Genomic DNA, 21460 nt, shown 5'->3' on the forward strand with positions numbered 1-21460 from the left:
AGTAAGGTCCACCCTTCCTTGAAAAGATATTGTCACCGTGATACAGTCATACCCTCATACGCAGACTCTTTCCCCTGCATGACCTTCAGAGTGCTCAAGCGGACTAGAGCAGACCAGTCGCATATCTCTGCTTGCAAATACACAAACACAGACTCCAGCATCTTGCAGCCTTTAGGCGCCCAACGACCACCTTGCCGGCCGCCCCGCATGTTGACGTACATGGACGATGCGTAGCCGCCAGCCCTACAACCCTCAGCTTACCCAATGCGATCAGATTAGTGTGAGAACCGATAATCCAAATTGCCGGATCTTCAGGTACCGCTATGCTTCCAGATTGTCTACGCGCTCAACTACGTGCGGTGGGGTTGGTGGCTGCAACTCTAATCGAACGTGTCAAGTTGCCACGATGTAGCAAGCCCGACGTCTTGGGTGGCGTGCAGTCTGAGCGCTTGGATGATGTCGTGGGCGTCTCGATGGGCCTGTTGGCGCTTCAAGCGTCTTCGAGAAGTGTGGCGATGTAGATCTTGCTCGGTATACGTTGACGTGCAGCAGACAATGTGGGCTCAGCCGAACCGAGCGCGCGTATATTCAGTTGAGTACAGTGTTATCTTGTCGAACCGCCCCAGTAAGATGATGTCAGTTAAACCCATGGAAAGGTATTGAACTGCCAACATCCGGCAATGTCGGACGCTGTCGCACTGGGTGTCCCGTATGACTACACTGGAACGTGCTGCAGATTTCAACTTTGCCTCCCTTACGCAACTCTAGCGTTTCCCGAGCTGAGCATCATTGACTGTTCTGATTTAGAACTTGCGCCCCGCGTGCACATCGGTGTCGCTTGAGCGCGGCAATTTATCCTATCTTACATGCAGGACATGTTTCGAAACATCCGCCCAATTGTAAAGCTGCATCGGAGCGAGCGAACGTGGTCTAACGGCGCTGTGCATGCATACTCATATATTTCCACTCGCCTGGGTTCCTGTCACGTATCACGATCTTCAGACGCTGTTCGTGGATTCTCGACGAGTTTTTTTCGCTTGTTCAGGCCACGTCGTGCTGTGTCACGACCATCATAGCGATCTAATTATGGCCGACGTCGTTTCTCAATGTTATCCCTGGAACAGGAGCATATGATTAGGGTACTTCAAGGAGCCGAGTATGCTCCTCAGCTTCGGAGCAAGGGTTAATGATGTGTCCTGTTCTGCATGTCTGGATGCGGGTGGGAGTTTCAATGCGGCACAGCGAAGTCGACATTTAGGATGAATATGGACGCAGTATGATCATTGTCGATAAGCTGACACTGGTATGAACATCGAACTTCTCTTGAGCTCTATAACTCGCTACAGTTACATCTCCGCATGCGTCGCAATGCCCCACTTCTCCAATAAGTTATGCCTATGCCAGTAGCTGCGGTACTGCTTTCCCCAGAAGAAGAATACAGGGGTCGTGATAATCATGGCTCCAGCCAGACCTGCAAAGGTATAAAACACAACCGCTGGCCCGTCGCTGGCCGCCCAGTCATTGACGAAGTATGAGAAGGCATAGAACAAAAAGTTCTTGAACACCATGTTCATGATGAAGACTTCTGAGCTGATGTCGCGGAAGGAGTCCAAGACGTACGAAGACGCCGCGATGGCGGCTATGACGATGCCGAAAAGGTCCATACCGTGGAAGAAAGCTGTGAGATAGTATGATTTGCCTTCCTCTGCGTAAAAACCGAAGAGGCACAAGCCAATGACGATTGTTACGGATGGAATCATACCGAGTAGGCGATATTCCGGCTCGTACACACCCTTATTTTTCTTCGCGCACCACTTGATAAGTGGGTCGAGTGTCGCACCAAGGAGAAGGGATCCCAGAAGACCGCCAAGGAATGGACCCAACGAAAGGTAACCCACGCCAGCTGCGCTGAGCAAGTATGGAGGAGCCATGAAGATCTGTGCCATGACGTACGATTGCGCGACAAAGAAAGCGGTGAGCCCTCCAGTCACTATGACCATCCAGAGCACAGCCAAGTTTGTGCAAACAGCAAAGGGGGCGATGACAAGTTGCAGAAGGTTATCGTTCGAGTAGGTTCCAGTGAAGATGGCCAGTTCCTGTACGAAGGTCTTCTTCGGGCGCATGGCAGGCGGTGAGCTAGTTGCTGTCTCGATCTGTACCATGTCGTCGCTTCCAGCTTTCTCATCGTTTCCAGCATGTCTTTTCTCGACTGCAGCGAGATCGGCAAGGTTATCGTTGGATAACTCGTCGATATCGTACCGATGGTCGCGGTTGTAGTTGGTCTCCGGAACGAAAAAGAAGAGCAAGACTACTTCAAGGGCCGTGAAAGGAATGAGCATGTGGAACAGATACCGCCAACCGAGATTTGTTGCGATAGGCCCGACGATGATGGCAGAGAAGTTCGATGCGGCGCCCAAGATGAACTGGATGAGTGTCATGAATCCACCGCGCTGGTGGACAAAGAAGAGATCACCGATCATGGCGACAACGAGAGACTCGAAAGCCGAACTATCAAGTTAGCATGTGGTAACCGATGAGAACTGTCATGTACATACATGGAACCTCCTTGAATGATACGTCCGGCCAAAAGGCCCTCGTAGCTATATGCAGCACTGCCTATCACAGTTCCAAGTAGGCCAAAGAGCGACGCTACCAGAAGCTGAGGGCGCTTTCCATACTTCCTGGACAAAGCACTGACGATGGGCCCAACACCGCCTGTCACCAGCAGCATGTATCCTGAGATGACTGTGATGTCGCCGACGCTTTTTCCGAAGTCTGCCGCGATGACTACGAGTGCGGGCGACAGAAGAGGAGCCAGAACCGCAGCGTATAGCACAGAGCCATATGCGACGATGACCATGATGGTCATCTTCTTGGTGTACGACCAGTTCAAGGGATCATTGGGGTCTTCGGAGCTACGTGGTGTCAACTATGTTACGCCTGGAATGCGCCGAACAATTCTTCTGCAGGCACACATACGGTTGAGGTATCAAGATGACGTCTGCATCTCTACCAGTGCCACGCTTTAAAGTCGCAGCTGCCACTGTTCCTTCGACAACAGGGAGAGTGTTTTGTTCCTCGCTGAGGACTACAGTCGCCGGCACATGGGCAAGGTGCTTGTCCTCGACGATACCGAGGAAACCCATCACGACGGCTGTACCCGCACTATGCTATTGAAAAGTTCCGAAAAAGAAAGAGGAGGATGAAGCGAAAAGCAATGGAAGGATTCCGAGGAACAATTCCAGGATGCAGCTGTCAACAACGTGGGACGGCGCGCGTTATGAACGATCGGCATCCCCAAGTTTCGTCGACCTCCACGACCAGGGGTAGCTTGCGCCTTCTGGGGTTCAGTGTTCAAGATGTGGTCTCTGCGACCCCCGCACAACTCTCTCTCATCTGAAGCCCCACAGGGGCCGGCATTTCATAGGCTTTTGCGTGCCAATATTGGGGAATGCCTTGTCGAAAAACGCACGTCTAGGCTGGCCTTGCATCTTATCTGGTCTATAGGACGCAGGGCCGAAAACGGTGCATGCACATGCATCTCAGATGCGTTTAGCCTGATTGTGTCGTCATACAGAAGTATTGGATATCATCAAAAGTGGGCGTTGGAGGGTAATGAAGACGCGAAACTGCACAAGAGGCGCGCATTCTACAGGAAACTTTGGCCGTCGCGTCCTGCGAGGACGGGACGCAGCTGCCAATTTTGCGGAGAGCACGCTAGCTACCCCGCAGAGCCCCACAGCTGAGACTTAGCGCGTGAATTGCCTAGCCGTGCGTGTCCGAGCAGCGCCTCGCGAGTTTCGCAGTCTTGGTGGCGTTTTCTCCAACTCCTTTCTTCAGCTATCAGGACATCGCAGCCCTTACGCCAATCTCAAGTTCCGCCGACTCCGTGGGGCGGATGTGGTCGACTGTACTTGGTGTTACGGCCGACACCCGCTGCGATATTGTGCCGGCAGACTTTACACGTTTGGACGCCGAACCACGTCAGCGAGGTCCACCAAACCCACATGGGCTTGTTGGTTTGCCCTCGACATCTGCTGCCTGGCTCGGTTGCTTTCCCGCGAACAAGAACGAAGTAACAAGCGTTCGCAAAGAACGCTCGATCCTCAGCAAAGGTCCGCATCATGTCGCAAATCGGGCCATCATCTCTGCCTAGAACACTCTACTTGACTGCATGGCCATTGGGGCAGGATCATTGAGACACATGTCCAACACGTGGTATGCGAGGCGACACGGAGGGTACAACTCGGAGCCGTGGTGCTAACAACACAGACGTACTCCAAGTGCTTTGCTACTCGTCCCCGTCGTGAAGAACGGTACATCCAATCGCGTACGCGAAAAATCTCATAGTAGCCGAACAGTATGCCAGCAACAGCGCTTTCGCTGAGTCAGAGCGGCATGTACCATGGATCACTCTCGGCAAGGTCAAAACACAGGTACAAATGCTGAACGTTTGAGTATTTCTGCAAGACATTGTTCTTATCTCCCTGTTTCTCCCCTCATACTCATATCCCGCCCAACTGACTCGAAAGTCATGGACTCACCACCCTACACTCCGGACTCCGCAGCAGAAGATGCACCAGACAATCTATGGAAAGCCCAACGCCTATACCAGTTCCTCCTCGAGAACATAGCTTTTGCGTATAGAGTAAGCCAGGAAGCACTTCTCGAGGCACTTGCTTCAGAACATCGGCTGTATTTACCACTCAGCGGCAAAGTGAGGCCTGTCATAATATCTCCGACTACGGAACAAGAACGCAAGGAGTACCTGCCTCTCTGCAAACTCATACGGGCCTCCCGAAGACACGTTCGACTCGGCCAGTACAGCTTAAACACAGAATCGGACTATCACATCCTATATCAGCAACTCGTCCTTCCCTGTCAGGCCTTGGAGCTGTGTCCATCGTACGTCGGCTCATGGCTTGCAGACTACAACGATCATCAATTCAACCCTACGAAACGTCTCGCCACTTACCTCTACGATGATTGCGCACGTATACGAATATTCGGCCATACGTTGCCATTTCCGGTCGTGTGGTACTCCGCAATTTTGCAGACCAAGCTCACTGCCGACGACGTCTTCGTCGAAGACTTCCCGCCGAATGAAAGGACTCAGTTGCTTCTGGGTTCCGCCATAGCACGCTTTGGAGGCAAGCATCTGGGCCACCGAAGACTTCGACCTCAGAAGAGGATATTACGTTCTAAGCTGGGCATGCAAGAGCTTCTCAGACTTGTCCTGAGGTACGACGATGCGGCGCATGGGGTGGGTTGGTTGTGATAACATCACGAGCGACGTGGTGGCTCAGCCAAGGAGTCAGGCAACGTGCTTGTACCCATGTTGCGCAAATAACAGGCGTTGTCTGCGCAATCATGCGGAACAAACCAGAATTATAGCGATGGTATAAGCGGCCTTTCTTCTACCAGAGGGGAGGCACTGGCTTAGCTCGATTCTGTCCCAATGTCTCGGATGTGGCGGACCCCTACTCCTAGCCCCGTAAGGTCTTCTACGACACCAGAAATGACGACTTCAACACCAGTCTCGATACTACCTCCAATACAACACACATACGTCCTTCTCCGCCTCTCAACACAAGAATACGCCGGCTGTCACGGCAGTCAAAACATCATAGCCTCGGAACCGGAAGCACTCCACGTAACACCATCCTATCACGTAGCTTGTCAACTACTCCAGCTACACAAAAGGAATACGACGGATTTTCGCAATGACTATTCATATTGTCGAATCGCCTACATGTACTCTCCTCCACCCTCTTCCGAAATCGAAGGTTGCGACATCACCCTTGTGAGCCGGTTCACGGACGCGCCAAAAACGATTGTACGCTTTCGAATCCAAAGGGTAGAAGTAGTGCGTGAAGTGGACGCCTTTGGGCGCAGAGTATAGCGAAGACACTCGGAATCCCACACGAAAGAAGCGCACGAGCTTCGTATAGGCTCTTTCGGGCGAGCGATGTTGCCAAGGAAGTTAGTAGATGGTCTGCTGACGGTGGTGCGTGAGGGAAGTGGCTGTGCGTAGATAGTGCAAGCATGTATGTGTCAATATCAGTTGTATGATTGCGTTAGAGTTGCCAGACGCCTACAAAGACGCTGTTCAGTACGTTTCAACATCCAAACCGACGTGTGTATTCCAGGGCTGACTTTGCGCGTGGAATCCTGAACATGATTTGACTATCTAGATCACAAATGGATGTGGTAGCAACTCCTCTCGGACGATGTGCTCATTGACCTCATAGCCCCGAATAAGGCTACCCGAGACATCATCGGTAAGGCGTTAACGGAGGTGCGCGTCAGAACAGAGTTCAGACAGCTGGGGCGAGTTACAAGCGTGAAGCATTTTTCCACGTCGTACATATCAGTGCATCCAAGGGTACTTTTCGCTGCGCCGTCGTCGACTATACTTTCATGGAAAGTGCAAGAGATGTCACATACGCGCCAAGAGAACACGGCCAAGATCTCTAGCAAAAAGGACCTGGCAATATGAACCTGGAAGAATTGTGATTTGGACTTCTGTGATGGTCAGTTTGAAAGGAAGCATTTGCAGAAGAGATGGGCGTACCTTGGGTACAAGATGGACTATGCTACCACATATCAAGGTACCGGGCTATAGGCTCGCGTTTCTCGTTGCTTCTAGATCTCTGAACCGCTATCGAGTCACTCTACGAGGAAGCTCGTGTTTCGTTAGGAGGGCGCCTGACATAGGATGCCCTAGAGGTACTCGGTGTGTTGTATGTTAGCAGATGTTAATATTGGCTACATCGAATACCTTCCGGGTGAGTCGTGTCGCTACATAACACTAGTAAGCAAATTCAGAATTCTGGTAATCATCGCTCATAAAGGCAGTAATACGCTGCCAAATTCTGTGCGTCCCAAGCACGGAGAGTTCTTCAGCTGATGCGGCTCATCTATCGCGTTGACTGCGTTCGTGCGAGGGTATGGCTGAGAGTGGCATCTTCTCCCAAGAAGGCATCACAAGAATATGGTAGCATACTCACGAAGGCTGATGCTGGGCTTTACGGCCTTCTGTACTAGCTCGATCATCAAGCTCGCCAAGTATTCCGAAGACATCCAGGCTCACTTTATACCTAGGTAGCTCAATCTTTCCGAGTGCACTCACGAGATCAAGTCGGGCCGTTGGATAGGTAGAGTAGCGTTTTCATTGTTCCTGATGCTAGTTTGTCATCATGTCAATGGTCTATACTCTAATCAGTGTCGCGAAGGACGACAGGCTCATGTATCAATTCAGTATCCTCATTCGCGATGACCCTGTAGTCGGCAAGCCCACCTGTAATCTGATATTTTCTTGTGTGCTTTCGGAAATATCTCACTGCTAACTATGAAGATGAAGGATGAGCAGTGAATGGCAGAAGCTTCCGGCGATGCACGTGATATCGCGCCCGCCCACAGTCCGTGCCCGTCGCGCCTTCCTCGCAATATTGACCCCACAAACAAAGCCTGATCTGCCAAATTACCTCACAGAACGAAGACGGTGACTGCCAGTCGCTATCTCACCAGTGATGGCGCGCGGAAGACGCGCTAAGGCCGCCGCCTATCACTGTGCGATATGTGAGCAGTCCTTCTCCAGCAAAGCTGAGCTCAACCACCACACTGCCAATCACGACGACACCAGCACTGCGAAGCTGGTGTGCGCCACCTGCGGCTGGTATTTCGACGATTCGCACGCCCTCGAGCTCCATCAGATACAGAGCAGTCACGTACCTCCCCAACCAGCATCTACGAACTTGACAACGGCGCTTACCCCGTCGATCGACGAAATGGCGGTTCACTGCGATCGTTGCCAGAAGCAGTTCGTTACTCAGAAGCAATTCAGTAATCATCGCAGCAACATGGCGAGTGCGTGCGCCGACTGGAAGCACCCCACAACAAGGCCGCAGCCACCGACACCCGCTGTAGTTGCCCCGGGGTACGTTGACCTCGACAGACCCAACGACGAGCCATCTGTAGTCCCCAACTACGATGATGGCGCATCATCATCATCTGACTCCGTCGATAGCGATGTCGGCATCAAGTGCAACGACTGCAAGCGCACCTTCCGCTCCCTGGGCCACTACAACAACCACATGCTAGGTTGCACTCCTGTATCGACGACCACACAAGTCCGCGAGGTGCTCCCGGTTACCGGGTTGGGTAGCTCTCCAGTCACCATAAACCAGATGAGGGCTGCAAACGCACCTGTACTGGCACCCCGAGCCCCGATTTCGTCTAATGTATCCTCCACGCATACCAGCAATCCGGCCGCTTTTGCATGCGATACCCGTGGTTGTGATCGTTCCTTCAGGTCCGAAGCCGGCCTCAAACAGCACAAGCAGGACGCTCACGGTGTCGGAGGTCAGGCATTGAACTTGGCCGGCCGCGACTCATGGATGCTCAGCAATCGCGAGCGAGAACGAATGCGGCAAGAAGGTTTGCTTCAACAAACTCCTTCCTCTCGAGGTCGTGGCGGCCAAGCAGGTCGTCCAGCCCCTCGTGGAGCACCTCCCCGTACTTGGGGGGCTCTCTCTTCAACCAGACCATCCGTGCAGCAACAGCAATCTGCCTTCGCTCGTCCAATGCCGCAGCAACCTCGCTTGCCAGTCCAACAACCTCCTCCTGCCCCCAACAGCATCAACATGGGCGGCATTGCGGAGCTTGACCAGGCCAAATCTATTCAGGCGAAGACACAACGCTTGCTCATCCAATCAGATGTCTTCATTCTACACGATGGAAAGGTCAACGCCTGCGATATTATGTGGACTCGGATCGGTGCCGCCAAACAGTACGACGTGGTTACGATGCTCGACGGCCTGTGCCATCTCCCAAAAATGCTACAAGGCGAATACATACCTCCTCCAAAGGCATTGAAAGAAGATTACAAGGCCACGTATCTGTCAAGCGACTTCAAAGCCTCCCCCGAACGCAACATGGCCAAACCAGGCCTTGGCGCAGTCGCCATCTCATGCAGCAAAATCCTGCTAGCAAACGGCTGCCCCGAGGTTGTCAAGATAGCAGCTGTTGATCTGATCACCTGCCGAATCCTTATGAACCACCTTGTCTGTACTGATCCGCACGCAAAAGTCAAAGATTGGTACTCCCCGGTCACCGGATTGTTTAGTTGGGACGACATGGAGGGAGCTCGAAAAGCCGGGTACAAGATCTTCAAGGGCTGGGCGGCAGCACGGGACGCGCTACACAGGTTCGTCGACAAGGAGACCATCATCGTTGGCTGCAACCTGCGTTCGGATCTAGACGCTCTCCGTATGATCCATGGACGCGCCGTCGATATCGCCAAGGTCGTTGAGAAGGCTGCTCAGGGTCCGCTCAGCAAGGCGCAGCTAGCACTGGATGGCTTGTGTCGCGATTTTCCTGAGATCAAGCTCAAGAGCGACCCCGAGTATGGCCGGGACAGTCTGATGAACGCTTTTGCGGTACGTGAGTTCGGCTTGTGGGCGCTTAAGAACGCCGATAAGCTCGGCATGTTGGCGAAAAAGAGGAGTCGAGAGTATCAGAACGCTATGCCAAAAGTTGCTGTTGCAGGAGCTTGATGAGATACGCAGAGTTTGAGACAGACAGAACAGATGGGACTACGACAACGAATGCAAAGAACTGAACCCACTTACTGGTGATTGCTGTGATGTAACATGTGCACTGCAGACAACATCAGTACAAACAATGACATCTAATAAGACCCCAAGGCGATGTAGACTCTTGGGTGATTTGCACGAAGATACCTACGACTTCTCGTTCTTCTCCTCCTGTTCCTTCTCCACAACATCCACCACAAACGCACCACCCAGCAAAATCGCCGGCTCATCAATACTATGATGCTCATAGCTCAACGTCCCCACACCACCGGCCTCCAGAATCAAACTAGGATTCTCCTCCAACCTCTTCCCCACCCACCTCGCCGCAAAGCTCCTCAAAATATGCCCATGCGCCACGATAAGCACATCATTCGGCTTCCCGTCCTTCCCAAACTTGCCCTGGTGATACTTCTCCCTCAGCTCCTTGATCAGCTTATCCAGTCTCTCCGTCACATCCTCTGGACTCTCGCCGCCTTCGCACCCATCTTTCCATATGTCCCAGTCAGACCCCAATCCGCGTTTCTCGCGGTCGGCTTTTATTTCAGAGGTCACGCGGCCTTCGTAGTCGCCGTAGTCCCATTCTCGGACGGCTTCTGTTACTTCGATTGTGGCGTGTGTGCGGATGTCAGGCGTGTGCGGTTGCGAGGTGGAGTGCCAGGGGTAGCGTTCTTTGCAGCCGAGGTTTAGGAGTTCGAGGGTACGTTGGGAGCGTGTGCGGGGCGAGACGTAGCTGTGTGGGTGGGGTCAGTGGCTGAGAGTTTGGGGGTTTCTTGGGTTGTATCTAAGGGTTCGAAGAAGGGGTTCTGGGCATACATATGCGCTAAATTGCTTGGTACGATCAATCTGTCGTCGCCGACGAGCGCTTTGCCAGTGGCTTTTACGCGCTTCTCGCCGTTTTCGGTGAGTGGTATGTCGGAAACTCCTGTGTGGCGTCCGTTGAGCGACCATTCTGTTTCGCCGTGGCGGATTATGAAGACTCGTGGGTCGGGCATTGTGTCTATTCGTAGACCTGCTGTTGTGGCTGCTGGATGAGGAAGATCGTAGTGACAAGACGCGACACGCAGGGAATGTGTCAATTGGAAAGTTCGGCAGGAAAGCGCGTGTAGAAGACGAGGTCGCAAAAAACGCTACGAAGGTAAAGTCCAAGGAAAGCGTGAAATGAAGTATGCAACCATCACGGCAGCTACCGGAGTTCAATCCGTAGGTATGACGTTCGTATGGGGAATTATTTAGCATGGTGGGGCGTGCCAGGGACGTGTTGGAGCTACCCCACCATATCCGCTACACGCGCCTTGTCATGCTTCGACGCGCACAGTAAGCTTTGGTCATCGCATTGTTGAGAAGCTTGAATGTAAGATGGCTTCGAGTATATGGTGAGCGCATTCACTACCACAAAAGGAAGGGCAAAGTGGCGCGAAGGTAAAAGACAAGTGTGAGGTATCTTGGCTGACATTTGGTACAGAGACGGAACTGCTCCCAATCTGAAGATGCCTGGGCAGATATAGATGCGACGACGTTTGCGGTACTCTCCATTCAGACGCGTGTGAAAGCCGACCCATCTCATCACTCCGCTACAATGGCATCATTTGGCACGCACTGGAAATACCATTCTAACAAAGATTAGTTTCGTAGCAGAAGAACGACGCATTAGTGTCCACATACCGTTCTGTTCCACGCATGTTGAACCCTTTTCGCAAACCGTGCACCCGTCCCAAGGCTTAGTGTAATCCCAGCCTCCGCACTTGTAGTAAGCAGGTACAGGGCATCTCGTGCTGCTTGGGCCAGTCTCCTCAGTGGTGGTCTTTGTGGGCTTCTCGGTAGTCTTTGTAGTCGTCTTGATAGTAGTCTAAGGAGGTTAGTATGTATTCACGATGAGAGACTACAATGACTCACCTTTGTCGGGGTAGGCTCTGGCTTCTTGCTAGTCGTGGGCGGTTCAGGCTTCTTGGTCGTGGTGGTCGACGTTGGTGCTGGCTTCGTACTTGATTTGGGGGGTTCCGGCTTCTTCGAAGTGGTTGTAGGTGTTGGCTCGGGCTTCTTGCTTGATGTGGTCGGCTCTGGCTTCTTGGTCGTTGTCGTTGTAACTTTGCTTGTCGTCGGCTGCGGGACACCCGATGTAGGCCGGCTGATGTTGTCGGTGCAACGGCCTCCAATGCATGTAATTATGTACGTCTGGCGAGGCACGATGTCAACATGATTGTTTGCTGGCGCCTATTTCGAGTCAGTATGAGCCACCATTGCGAGTATCGAGCTACTTACCGCAAAGCATACTGCCGAAAGGCTTGTCAAAAGCGCAAGCGTGGTGAGCTGCATGGTGATTTGATAGTCGGATAGGAATGTATTCGTGAAAAAGATGCTGATCCAGCTGAGGGGTCTGAATTGATGGGACAGCGACAGCATCTTATATCCACGATCTTATGCTACTAGTCGGTTCAAGTCTAGGAAGTCAACGACAGGCTCAATGATGGCTTTCTGGCTCTTGTTCTGAACACCCGCGGCTCCATTGTAGACATGCAGTCTGGCCAGGGCCAAGCTCAGATACGAGGCCATCCCAATCTGCTCTTGCATTCGCCTATATTGTGGCTAGCGAGTTTGTGTGCCATTGTGACGGTACAGGTAATGTCAAGCATGGCGAGATCTCATCCAGTCAGCCAAATACGACAAAGCACTCAAAAAACGCATTTGGAAGCCTTGGACAGATAGAATGCGCTGCGATCTATGGAGATGTCCGCGTTTGTTGCTGTGTATTGCAGAGCGTTTCTGAGACGGGTTACCCACGACACAAAGCTACAAGCCTTGCACGAAAGGTCCTTGCCTAAAGGCAAATCGAAGCTCGCCTGCGTTCCGAGATGCTTCGCGACTGTCCTTGATGCTATTCTTATCCATGGCCACGCTTATAGACTGGGGTACGTTTTAGCCGCAAATTGATACCCAGTTGACCCATGTCCCAACACCAGACTCGCACTCACCCCAGAGCGATCGTGATTCGTTTCCCTTCTCCATATTTCGAGAGGATAGATTGTTCGATACAAGCAGTGAGACTGGTTGCCGGAACACTCGACGGGAAACCCGCGCAACGCTTGAGACGATCGCAGGATTGTGCCGTAATCCGGGGCGGATAATTGAGATGCAGAAAAGTGGGCTTGTTGCATGCTAAGCCAGCATTTGGGGTTGACACTGCTCGAGAAGGCTCTAGGCGCGTGGTGGCAGTAGTGCGTTGAGAGGCACATGGACAAAATGAACGGTAGTTACTGTCCGTGACCGGACGGCAGTACCTGATCATTCACCGCCTGCTCCATTCTGTTGCTGAGTACCATTTCCCAGAAGGTCTCCAACACCGATCCACTTCCTCACAAGGAAGGCGCCCTGTGGCCTCAGCTTCCTGTAGTATCCCTCTTCTCTCTCGAGTATTTCAAAGTTCCGCTTCTTGTACCATTCCATGCCTTCCTCGTTGGCCTCCCACACATGTGCTGTGACACAGCGTACACCGTGAAGCTCGACGGCTTTCTTTACTATCGTCTGTAGAAGATGCATAGCGATGCCGTGCGAGCGGTAGGGGGCCAGGACGCCAATAGTGGAGATGTATAGGTTCGAGGAAGGAAGTATGCGACATCGGACGGCACCGACGAGATGCGGTTTCTCTGTGGACGAGGATGAGTCGGTTTTCGTGGGCGACGAGTGCCATACGGCTACGAGGGTAATGCCGTGGTGTGGCTCGGTCATGGTTTCCTTGTAGAAGGTCTCTGGGTAGGATATGGGTAAAGTAAGGGTATTCAGACGCTTGAATGCTGGTAGTAGGTCTTCGGTGAGGGGCACGAGTTGCACGTTCGGTGGTAGAGGGCGTAGGTCGAAGAGCTTCGGGATGGCTGGCTGTTGGGTAGATAGGGAGATGGGCGAGGGTATGCGCGAGATAGCAGGCGTAACTGTTCGAGAAGGGCGAGGACTCTTCTTTGATCGCGGTCTTGAGGGTGCTTGGAGGAAGTCGTCGGGTATGTCGTTCCAGTTCTCCATGGCAGAGGCCGTAGGGGTCGGGTTAGAGGGAACGCGCGTCGGCGCAGAGACAGACTTTGGGGGAGGCGGTGGCCGGTTCGTCTTTGATGATGCCATTGGAGGAGCGTTTGAGGGCGGCGCGGGTTGTTTATCGAGGCTTGGCTTCTTGAGCCAGTTATTTAAGGAGGACTGCATCGCGGGCAGAGAGGGGCTGGGTTGGCTGTGATGATGTCGTCGTGGGTCGTGGTTTGGGTAATGATAGCCAATGGATGGTCACGTGGACAACAGCGAGTTGCTAAAGTTGTATGCTCGCGATGGGTTGTGAATTGTCAAGCAATGGAAGCGCAACCCACAAACATAAACATGAGGAGAGACTTCTGGTGTTTCCCTGACGCGCCCTCGGATCGTTTGCAGGGATGCTTCCTAGCGTGCTTTCGTCGGCCAAGCCGTCAGCTCCGACTTCTTGCAGGAACAGCATCATCGCCCTAGAAATCCCCAGGAGCCACCACCGCAACCATGGGCGCAGAGAACTCAAAACCCTCGTCGGAGGTCAAGCAGCATGTCTTCTCCTCGTACGTCGCATCTCCCACATCCAATGGCTCCAACCCCTCATAAGAGATGAATCAACCGGTGACGTCGTGTGCTGATAATTTGCGCGCAGAGATCACCCCTACAGCTTCTCCAATGAACTCGTCGGATCGCTGCAGAAGAACACTTTCGTACGTCCAATGGCTGAATATGGCGGATTGGGGCTAACACACGTGCAGACAGACTCGGCGCGATCAAGACAGCAGGAACTCCAGTACCAGGAACGCCTAACCGCCGAGCTCGAGAAGCTGCGCGAGCAAGAAACCCAGAACTTCTCCAAGTTCAGCGAAACCCTCTCCACCGAGACCCCACAGTCCGATGAACCCTCCCTAGTCGAGAAGATCCAGGATGCGACATCCAGCAGCTCCACCCTCGCCGAGAAGCAAAGACAAAAGGACATGAGCAGGGACAGTGTCACCAAGGAGATCGAGCAGCTCAAGGCGAAGCTCGAGCAGCGGAAGAAGTTGGAGCAGGCCGATGCCGATGTCACCAAGGCCAAGGAGGCTGTCGTCTCATGTCTGCGGACACACGACCGCCGACCGTTGGATTGCTGGAAAGAAGTCGAGACCTTCAAGCAGGAGGTCGGACGCCTGGAGAAGGAGTTTGTACAAAAGACCATCCGATGAGCAACCACGCGAGATCGTGACGGTGAGGTTTGGTATAGGCGCCTTTGTATAGTTGGGTTAAGTGGGATAGCATCCTCGAGGGCATTTCTTATCTCCAAATCCCTACATTACTTATTACTTGCATCTTGCTGAACACATCGCTACTACACTACCTATGTGGAATCGCGCGGGGTACATTTACTGCAATATGTTTATGACTATGGATTACGTCTAATCCACTGTCGGTTCCTCCAGTCACCACAACTATTTTCTATTCCTTGCACATTCCGAGAGATTGATCTCACATTTTACGTATGTTTGTTCATGACTTTGGCTACCAGTGGACCAGGATCACCTTTGCATCGCAATCTTCATCATCACAACTCGCCTTCACCGCGCGTCAGAACGCGTGAGTTCTCTAGGCTGCCTACGCCATCTGCAACAAAACTGGCTTACAGCTCACCTTCCTTCCTCTTCGGGCGTCTACCACACTCACCTTCACCGTTGGTGCCTTGGCGCTTTGACCTCTTTGCTAGAATAACAGCACAGTGTCTCTCGCAGTTTCGACTGCCAACTACCACGCAAGCAGCTTTAGACACTGGCTACAGCAATATCGTGCCTGCCTTTTTGTTGCACTTCGCAACTCGAAAGTCACGATAAATCTCTAGCTATCGTTGCTGGCGCGCGCATTGCAGCAAGTGCCTAGTCACGACTGCGTGCAAAAGGCAACTGCCAGGTACGTTGCGTGGATCGTCGCGCTTTCCACTCTAACTTTCATGATTGCGTCGCGAATACTAAACAGCAGCAGCAGACAACATGTCATCAACACGACCCTACATGGTACTCGACGAAGATGACGAGAAGTGGAACGACGATGAGAGCGATATCGAGTTGCTTGACTATGGTAAGCCGCTACCTCTAAGTTGGACAAAGCTCATCGATTGACATCTACCTTAGACTCTGAGTCCGATCTTGACATCATCGCGGCTACTTCTTGTGAGGCGTCTGCTACACCAACCACTCCGAGCTCGAACGAGGGAAAGCGCCGCACGCGCAAACCTCCCCCTATCAACGACATATCTCTACCGGATGTTGCAATCCAGAAATACAAGATCAGAACAGGTTTCGCCATCAAACCGGGTGACACAGTGGAACTGAAAGATCACTCGAATCAAAATGAGGGCGCTATGCATTCGGGAGACTTTCTACGCATCAAGAACATACTCATGAATCTGGAAACGGATGAAGTGCGACTCCGAGGTTGGCGCATGAGGCGTACAAAGTACCTTGGTCAGGTCTTCGATTGTGAGTATGACAGAAAGGCAGACTTGAGGATATGTACTGACTTCTCTTAAGGGAAGATGAACGAGTTGGGCATGGTCCTACGTCTTGATGAAGATGACCCTACATCACCTTTTGTCGCTGGAATGGAAGATGTCGAAATCGAAGATGTCCTACGAGCACGCGACTGTACGCTGACCAACAAACCCTACCCGTTCCTCAGCTTCCGATCCGACGGTTGTGCTGCATGGCCGGAAGGTATGTCTAAGGACGTTGTCAAGCGACAGATCTTCCACGGAGGTAGGCTCATTTGCCGTGTCGTCAACATTCTCTACATAAGTGGCACAAGGACCAAGCCCTATGGAGGCGTCGTTCGTCATCTATATACCCACGAGGCGGATGCGACTGCGACACCAGTTCAAATTTCAGATCCCGGTAATTCTCGCCAGACTTCAATATCGGTAGAGGAAACTGAAGAGGACGAAGACGTTGTCGTGAACCAGGCGCCTTCTACAAAGAAGCGGCCTGCACGCGACGACTCTCCTGACTTCGAGATCTTGGAACAGGAACCATCAAAGCGAAAGACTCAGCATCCATCGAAGCAGGGCCGTCTAGTATTTGGAGACGTGTTCTGTGGAGCTGGGGGTGCTAGTCAAGGCGCTGCCCAAGCTGGCTACTATGTGCAATGGGGTCTCGACAATGACGAACGTGCGCTTGATGCATACCGCCTCAACCATCCGAGTGCATACGCATGGAAAATGAATGCGCATGATTTCCCGCCGAAGGGTATCAGCAAAGAGAACTGGAAGGTCGACGTACTACACCTCTCGCCCCCTTGTTGTTACTGGAGTCCCGCACAGTAAGAGAACACTTCCATTATGAGATCATTCACTAACACCTGTCAGTACTCACGATGGACCCAAAGATCAAGAGAACTATGAAGCCATCTACACTGTTGGTCCGATTCTTAAGGAGGTCAAACCCCGTGTCGCAACACTTGAGCAAACCTTTGGCCTCGCAACTCACGAGCAACACAAGAGGAACTTCCTTATGCTTTTGAACGATATTGGCCAAGCTGGTTACGATGTGCGCTACAAGATTCAGGACTTAAGTCAATTCGGTCTCGTACAGAAGCGCAAGCGTTTGCTGATCATCGCTGCAAGGTTCGTGGTTTGCGATCCACATGCCAATGATATACATACTGACATGTCTCAGACGGGGTACACCTCTACCTCCCTTCCCAAAGCCCACGCATGGCGCTTCAGGAAGTGGTCTAAACCCCTTCGTGTACATCGACGATGCCCTCACGCATATTACCCGCCAAGGCAGGCGAGCTATGAACGACCCCTACCATCAACCCAAGTGGTTTCCCATCCCCAGACCAGCCTATAGTCCGCGCACATTCCTCCGAGGCTGCATCACCACCGGCGGCACAACAGCTTGCCATCCCTCCGGCAAACGACATTTCACACCTCGCGAACTCTCTTTGTGCCAGAGCTTCCCATACGTGTATCAATTCACCGGTGCCCAGGGCGAGGCCAAGAAGCAAATTGGAAATGCATTCCCACCAGTTATGGCACAGGCAATGTACCAGGTAATTGCACAGACTCTAGAAGCCTTTGAAAAGGGCCTTATCGGAGCTGAAGATGATCTCTCTGACCTGGATGCCATTCTGAGACCTAGCGGTGAGAGCGTTCCTCAACAGCGACGTCTCGATAGCTTCACCGGAAGCGCCAACATACCTTTCAGGCCTTCTCGAACCGTCAGCCCTAGGATGGCGAGAGCTACCGAGTCACGCACTGCATCGCCCTCTACGCGCAAACACGGGTCCGATTCGATGCAATCGCGCCGCAGGAATGAGAATAGCTTCGCGTCTATGAATCTCCTTGATGGTGGGCTGAGTGGCATCAACAACTTTGCCAACAGAAGCACCGCTTCAGTCGGCAGGACAACCGGGCGACGTCGCGAGCCTAGTATTCCAGGCGACGATGACGAAGTCATCTATATCCCCAGCGACAGCGAATGAGCTTCTGAGATTCTATCTGAAGAGGAGGCAATCGTTACTGCGCGAATTGATCTCACGTATCTTCGGAAGCTGCGCCGCCTAAATGTACTTGGGCAGTAGCAACTGCTGAAACATCGAGTCATGTGCATTGAAGCAGTCGGTTATCGTGACAAGCTACAAGCCATCTGTGTGAATACAGTTCGTTTCACATCTAGGTTGCAAGGATAGTCTGTGAGCAACTTGTACAGCGAAGTACGTGCATACTACGTTTTCCTAGCTCCTAGTTACAATCAACTTGTATATAGAATACTCAAGATGTTTCCACTTCTTGCCCTAGGTATATGCGTGACAAGATGTGTTACACGCGATGTTGGCTGCTTTCCTTGCCATCTATGGATCTCGAGAGGGTGCGACAATGCTCGATCTTGATAACGCGCCTCGCTAGCTCCATCGCGTCATAGCACACCATGTATCCGTAGAATGTCTAGGAGAACACTCCGTACACTCCAAACTGCCCAGGTGAGGCCTTTATGCGCACAGCCTCCTACTGGTGGACATAATCGAAATATTCTGCGGGATACTAATCGGGCCTGACCACAAGATAGACAAGAGTAGAGCACAAGGCTACCGAAAGAGGTAGTTTGAGAGACATACGCTATTGTCCGACCCCCAAGCCAAGCGCTCCCCAGACTGCATGTGTGAAGCACAAGGCCGTCATACCGTGTGCGATACCGACTCCCAGAGCCCAGGAACAACATCCGGACCGGCCAATTCCAGGTGCACGCCGCTTACCCAAAAGCTTAATTGCGACCCAAGCCCGAGCAAACCCAGGTTTGACATGCTGTCACCCCCATCCATCTACAGGATCATCTTGCGAACCTGGGCTACAGTAACGAAACCGCGTAATGAGTATACGCCGTACGCCCATCCCCCAAGCACCGACGTCCGCCCGTCTTATGGTAAACATCTTACGATTCTGACCTCATTGCGTCCAGGGTGCCAAACTTTGCAACACCGACGCTCTGTCCTCCCTCTCCCGCACCAATGGTCTCACCGGCAACTCGCAGAAACACGACACAACCAGCATGACCCATGTTGAGCATTTCACCTTTCTTCCAAAATCTTACATGGACGTGGTATATGCGTTTACCCTGCGTCCGCCAAAACACACGTGCTTACCTACATTGGCATTTCTGACGACCGCCCATGCTCATGTTGTGATGGTGATGGACATGTGCTAGCCTCGCTTCTTCTCGTGATAAGGGAAGCGAAGAAAAAAAGCAAACAAAGAGGAGAAATTAAAAAGAGGGCAGCGAATCACGTCGTTTCGGTACGCCTTCCGGATGTAGCGCGCGAGAGGGCAGGAAAAAATCCAAGATAGATTGCTTGCTCCTGTCGAGCCTCTCGGCCAAGTTGATGGATTTAGATTGCGAAGTTAGATGCACGACAAATGCATCCAAAGGCGGTTTTTCTCGCTTTTCCTTTCTGCTTGGAGAGCGGGACCTGCGATCGGACCGTTTGTGATGGTAAGCGCCCCTCCCCGCCTCGTCACGAGAGATGATGTGGGCTATGCAGGTTGATTGAGGAGGTGCCTGCGGAGTTGGATCCGGTTACACACCGCTATCTATTGCTTGGTTCAAAGCGTGTTTTTTCAACATTCCATTGGGCATTTGGTGCGATTCGCTGCCCAGGTGGTATGAAAGCGTCGACGTTGCTGCCCGGGCGGTCTTGGTACGTCGTCATATGAGGGAGGGTTGGGGGGTGCGATGGGAGCGGAGCGGAGACAGAAGCCGGACGGAGGGGTCATATCGACGATGCGCATGCAAGATAGGTGGGATGATGGATGTTCAGGGTCCGATTGTCGTTCGGAGAGACCCAACGATACGCCCATGCCAATGCCAATGCCATGACACGGGGAAGTCTCTTTGGTGGCTTGCCGCATGTCAGATTTGTTTCCATGGTTCGCTCGTATACTGGATGATTTGTTTCGACACGGCTCGTAGCTTGGGATCGTCTTTGTTACGACAAGCGCGCCAGGTGTGCGATGAGTAGCGGTAAAGAGGAGACCACATTCAGGCCCAAAGTCAGGTCAGGCGATGGCTCGTCGGTGCATGACATTGCATGAGTGAGGCACAACGCCCTTTCCGGTTCAATGGAACTAGAGACGAGTGTGGAGCCCGACTTGAGCGTCTCCCTCGTTTATCATTCGCGTGGAACTGTTCTTCCCGACCCTCTAGTGCTGATCTTGCTAGCGTGCCATGTGCGTTCCCGCTTCTGTTTCTTGTATCTTACCTGCTGTGGCTTTGTTGTGATGCCGAGCGTTTGAGCCTTGCGCGGCATGGTAGATGCACGCCGCGCCGTCGAATCGCATGTGAATATCTAGTGCTGCAGCTAGAGTATCTACTACAGCGGAATTTGGCTAGTTAGTCGATACAGCGGGCTGTGCTTCAGGTCTTGAGGCTGTTTGGAAGGTCAACGAGGGTGGACCTCGGGCGTGCGTCGAACAAAGGACAGCAAAACGGCGCTGTTTTACGGGGTGTGTGCCGGAGTCTTCGGCCGACAGGTACTGAGTTGTTCGGAACAGCAGGAAACGAGTGCAAGTCTGCCCGACTGGAGTTAAGATAGCCCGGCTTGGTTATCCAGGACAAAGGAACATGCCGATTCGGCAATCAAGCGGGAAAAAAAAGCAAGGGATCAACTTTGACATCAACTCTCCACTTGCACACGATGCCGCATATTCGCCGTGTGGGCCGTTTGGGGCATCACCAACGCTCTTCTTGAGACTTGTATCAGACAGGCGCGGACTAACTCTTCCGCGCTCGCCCGTGGAAACACTCTAGAACAAGACTTGGAACCTAGCGCAGCCGACATGCGAGACTACGCTTCTTGGATGTCTGTTCTCAATCGAATAAACCTTCTTTTCAATGTTTCTAGAAACACACCATGGCCGCGCTACCGGACTTTCTCCCTGACATATCGGGGCGTCTGCTTCGTGCCTGCTAGCCAGCCGCTCGACATGCCCTCCGGAGCCTTGCCGAACCGCCTTGAGCACCTACCATAGTTTCATCACCTTCTACACCGGTACATTGGGCGCAAGGATGTCTGCAGCCGAACGCCTCAGTCCTTCCACATGATCCTTGCGAACATCGATGATCTGCACGTCAATCGCGTCTTTGGACGGCAGAGCTAGGAGTATTTGGAAGTCTGCATCGTGAGCGCATGGACGTTTTTCTTGCTAAGGGTCTCCTAAGGCCGTTGCCAGTGAAGGGGTTCCTGGCTACACGGCTTCCTAGATAGCTAGGTGGAGCGAGTCAAGTGTAATGAATTCATGGGCTTGCAACAGGATGACGATTACGGAATGGGTCACTTGATGCCGTCTTCGAGAATAAAGACCG

General features: G+C 52.5%; 7 protein-coding genes across 7 annotated transcripts; 3 read left to right on the forward strand and 4 right to left on the reverse strand.

Annotated features, from left to right (window-relative positions):
* Nucleotides 1-1346: 1346 nt before the first annotated feature.
* On the reverse strand, nucleotides 1347-3146 carry J4E79_010587 (uncharacterized protein; the record flags this gene model as incomplete). Its single annotated transcript, XM_049359423.1, has 3 exons — nucleotides 1347-2508; nucleotides 2556-2915; nucleotides 2980-3146. 3 exons carry the CDS (start codon nucleotides 3144-3146, stop codon nucleotides 1347-1349), a joined length of 1689 nt encoding a protein of 562 aa, XP_049206234.1.
* A 4716-nt stretch (nucleotides 3147-7862) lies between these two features.
* J4E79_010588 (uncharacterized protein) lies at nucleotides 7863-9557 on the forward strand (the record flags this gene model as incomplete). The annotated part of the gene is made up of 3 exons (XM_049359424.1): nucleotides 7863-8364; nucleotides 8408-8517; nucleotides 8559-9557. 3 exons carry the CDS (start codon nucleotides 7863-7865, stop codon nucleotides 9555-9557), a joined length of 1611 nt encoding a protein of 536 aa, XP_049206235.1.
* Nucleotides 9558-9743: 186 nt separating this feature from the next.
* Nucleotides 9744-10588, reverse strand: J4E79_010589 (uncharacterized protein; the record flags this gene model as incomplete). Its single annotated transcript, XM_049359425.1, has 2 exons — nucleotides 9744-10326; nucleotides 10410-10588. The coding sequence occupies 2 exons, from the start codon at nucleotides 10586-10588 to the stop codon at nucleotides 9744-9746; spliced, it is 762 nt and encodes a 253-aa protein (XP_049206236.1).
* A 944-nt stretch (nucleotides 10589-11532) lies between these two features.
* J4E79_010590 (uncharacterized protein) lies at nucleotides 11533-11909 on the reverse strand (the record flags this gene model as incomplete). Its single annotated transcript, XM_049359426.1, has 2 exons — nucleotides 11533-11721; nucleotides 11856-11909. The coding sequence occupies 2 exons, from the start codon at nucleotides 11907-11909 to the stop codon at nucleotides 11533-11535; spliced, it is 243 nt and encodes an 80-aa protein (XP_049206237.1).
* A 966-nt stretch (nucleotides 11910-12875) lies between these two features.
* J4E79_010591 (uncharacterized protein) lies at nucleotides 12876-13781 on the reverse strand (the record flags this gene model as incomplete). Its single annotated transcript, XM_049359427.1, has 1 exon — nucleotides 12876-13781. The coding sequence occupies one exon, from the start codon at nucleotides 13779-13781 to the stop codon at nucleotides 12876-12878; it is 906 nt and encodes a 301-aa protein (XP_049206238.1).
* Nucleotides 13782-14102: 321 nt separating this feature from the next.
* Nucleotides 14103-14800, forward strand: J4E79_010592 (uncharacterized protein; the record flags this gene model as incomplete). The annotated part of the gene is made up of 3 exons (XM_049359428.1): nucleotides 14103-14158; nucleotides 14263-14305; nucleotides 14354-14800. The coding sequence occupies 3 exons, from the start codon at nucleotides 14103-14105 to the stop codon at nucleotides 14798-14800; spliced, it is 546 nt and encodes a 181-aa protein (XP_049206239.1).
* Nucleotides 14801-15595: 795 nt separating this feature from the next.
* On the forward strand, nucleotides 15596-18086 carry J4E79_010593 (uncharacterized protein; the record flags this gene model as incomplete). The annotated part of the gene is made up of 5 exons (XM_049359429.1): nucleotides 15596-15683; nucleotides 15737-16084; nucleotides 16136-16919; nucleotides 16966-17223; nucleotides 17276-18086. 5 exons carry the CDS (start codon nucleotides 15596-15598, stop codon nucleotides 18084-18086), a joined length of 2289 nt encoding a protein of 762 aa, XP_049206240.1.
* Nucleotides 18087-21460: the final 3374 nt, after the last annotated feature.

This window comes from Alternaria viburni (assembly GCF_023758015.1).
Source record: "Alternaria viburni strain BMP 2772 chromosome Unknown scaffold_31, whole genome shotgun sequence".
Classification (NCBI taxonomy): Eukaryota; Fungi; Ascomycota; class Dothideomycetes; order Pleosporales; family Pleosporaceae; genus Alternaria; species Alternaria viburni.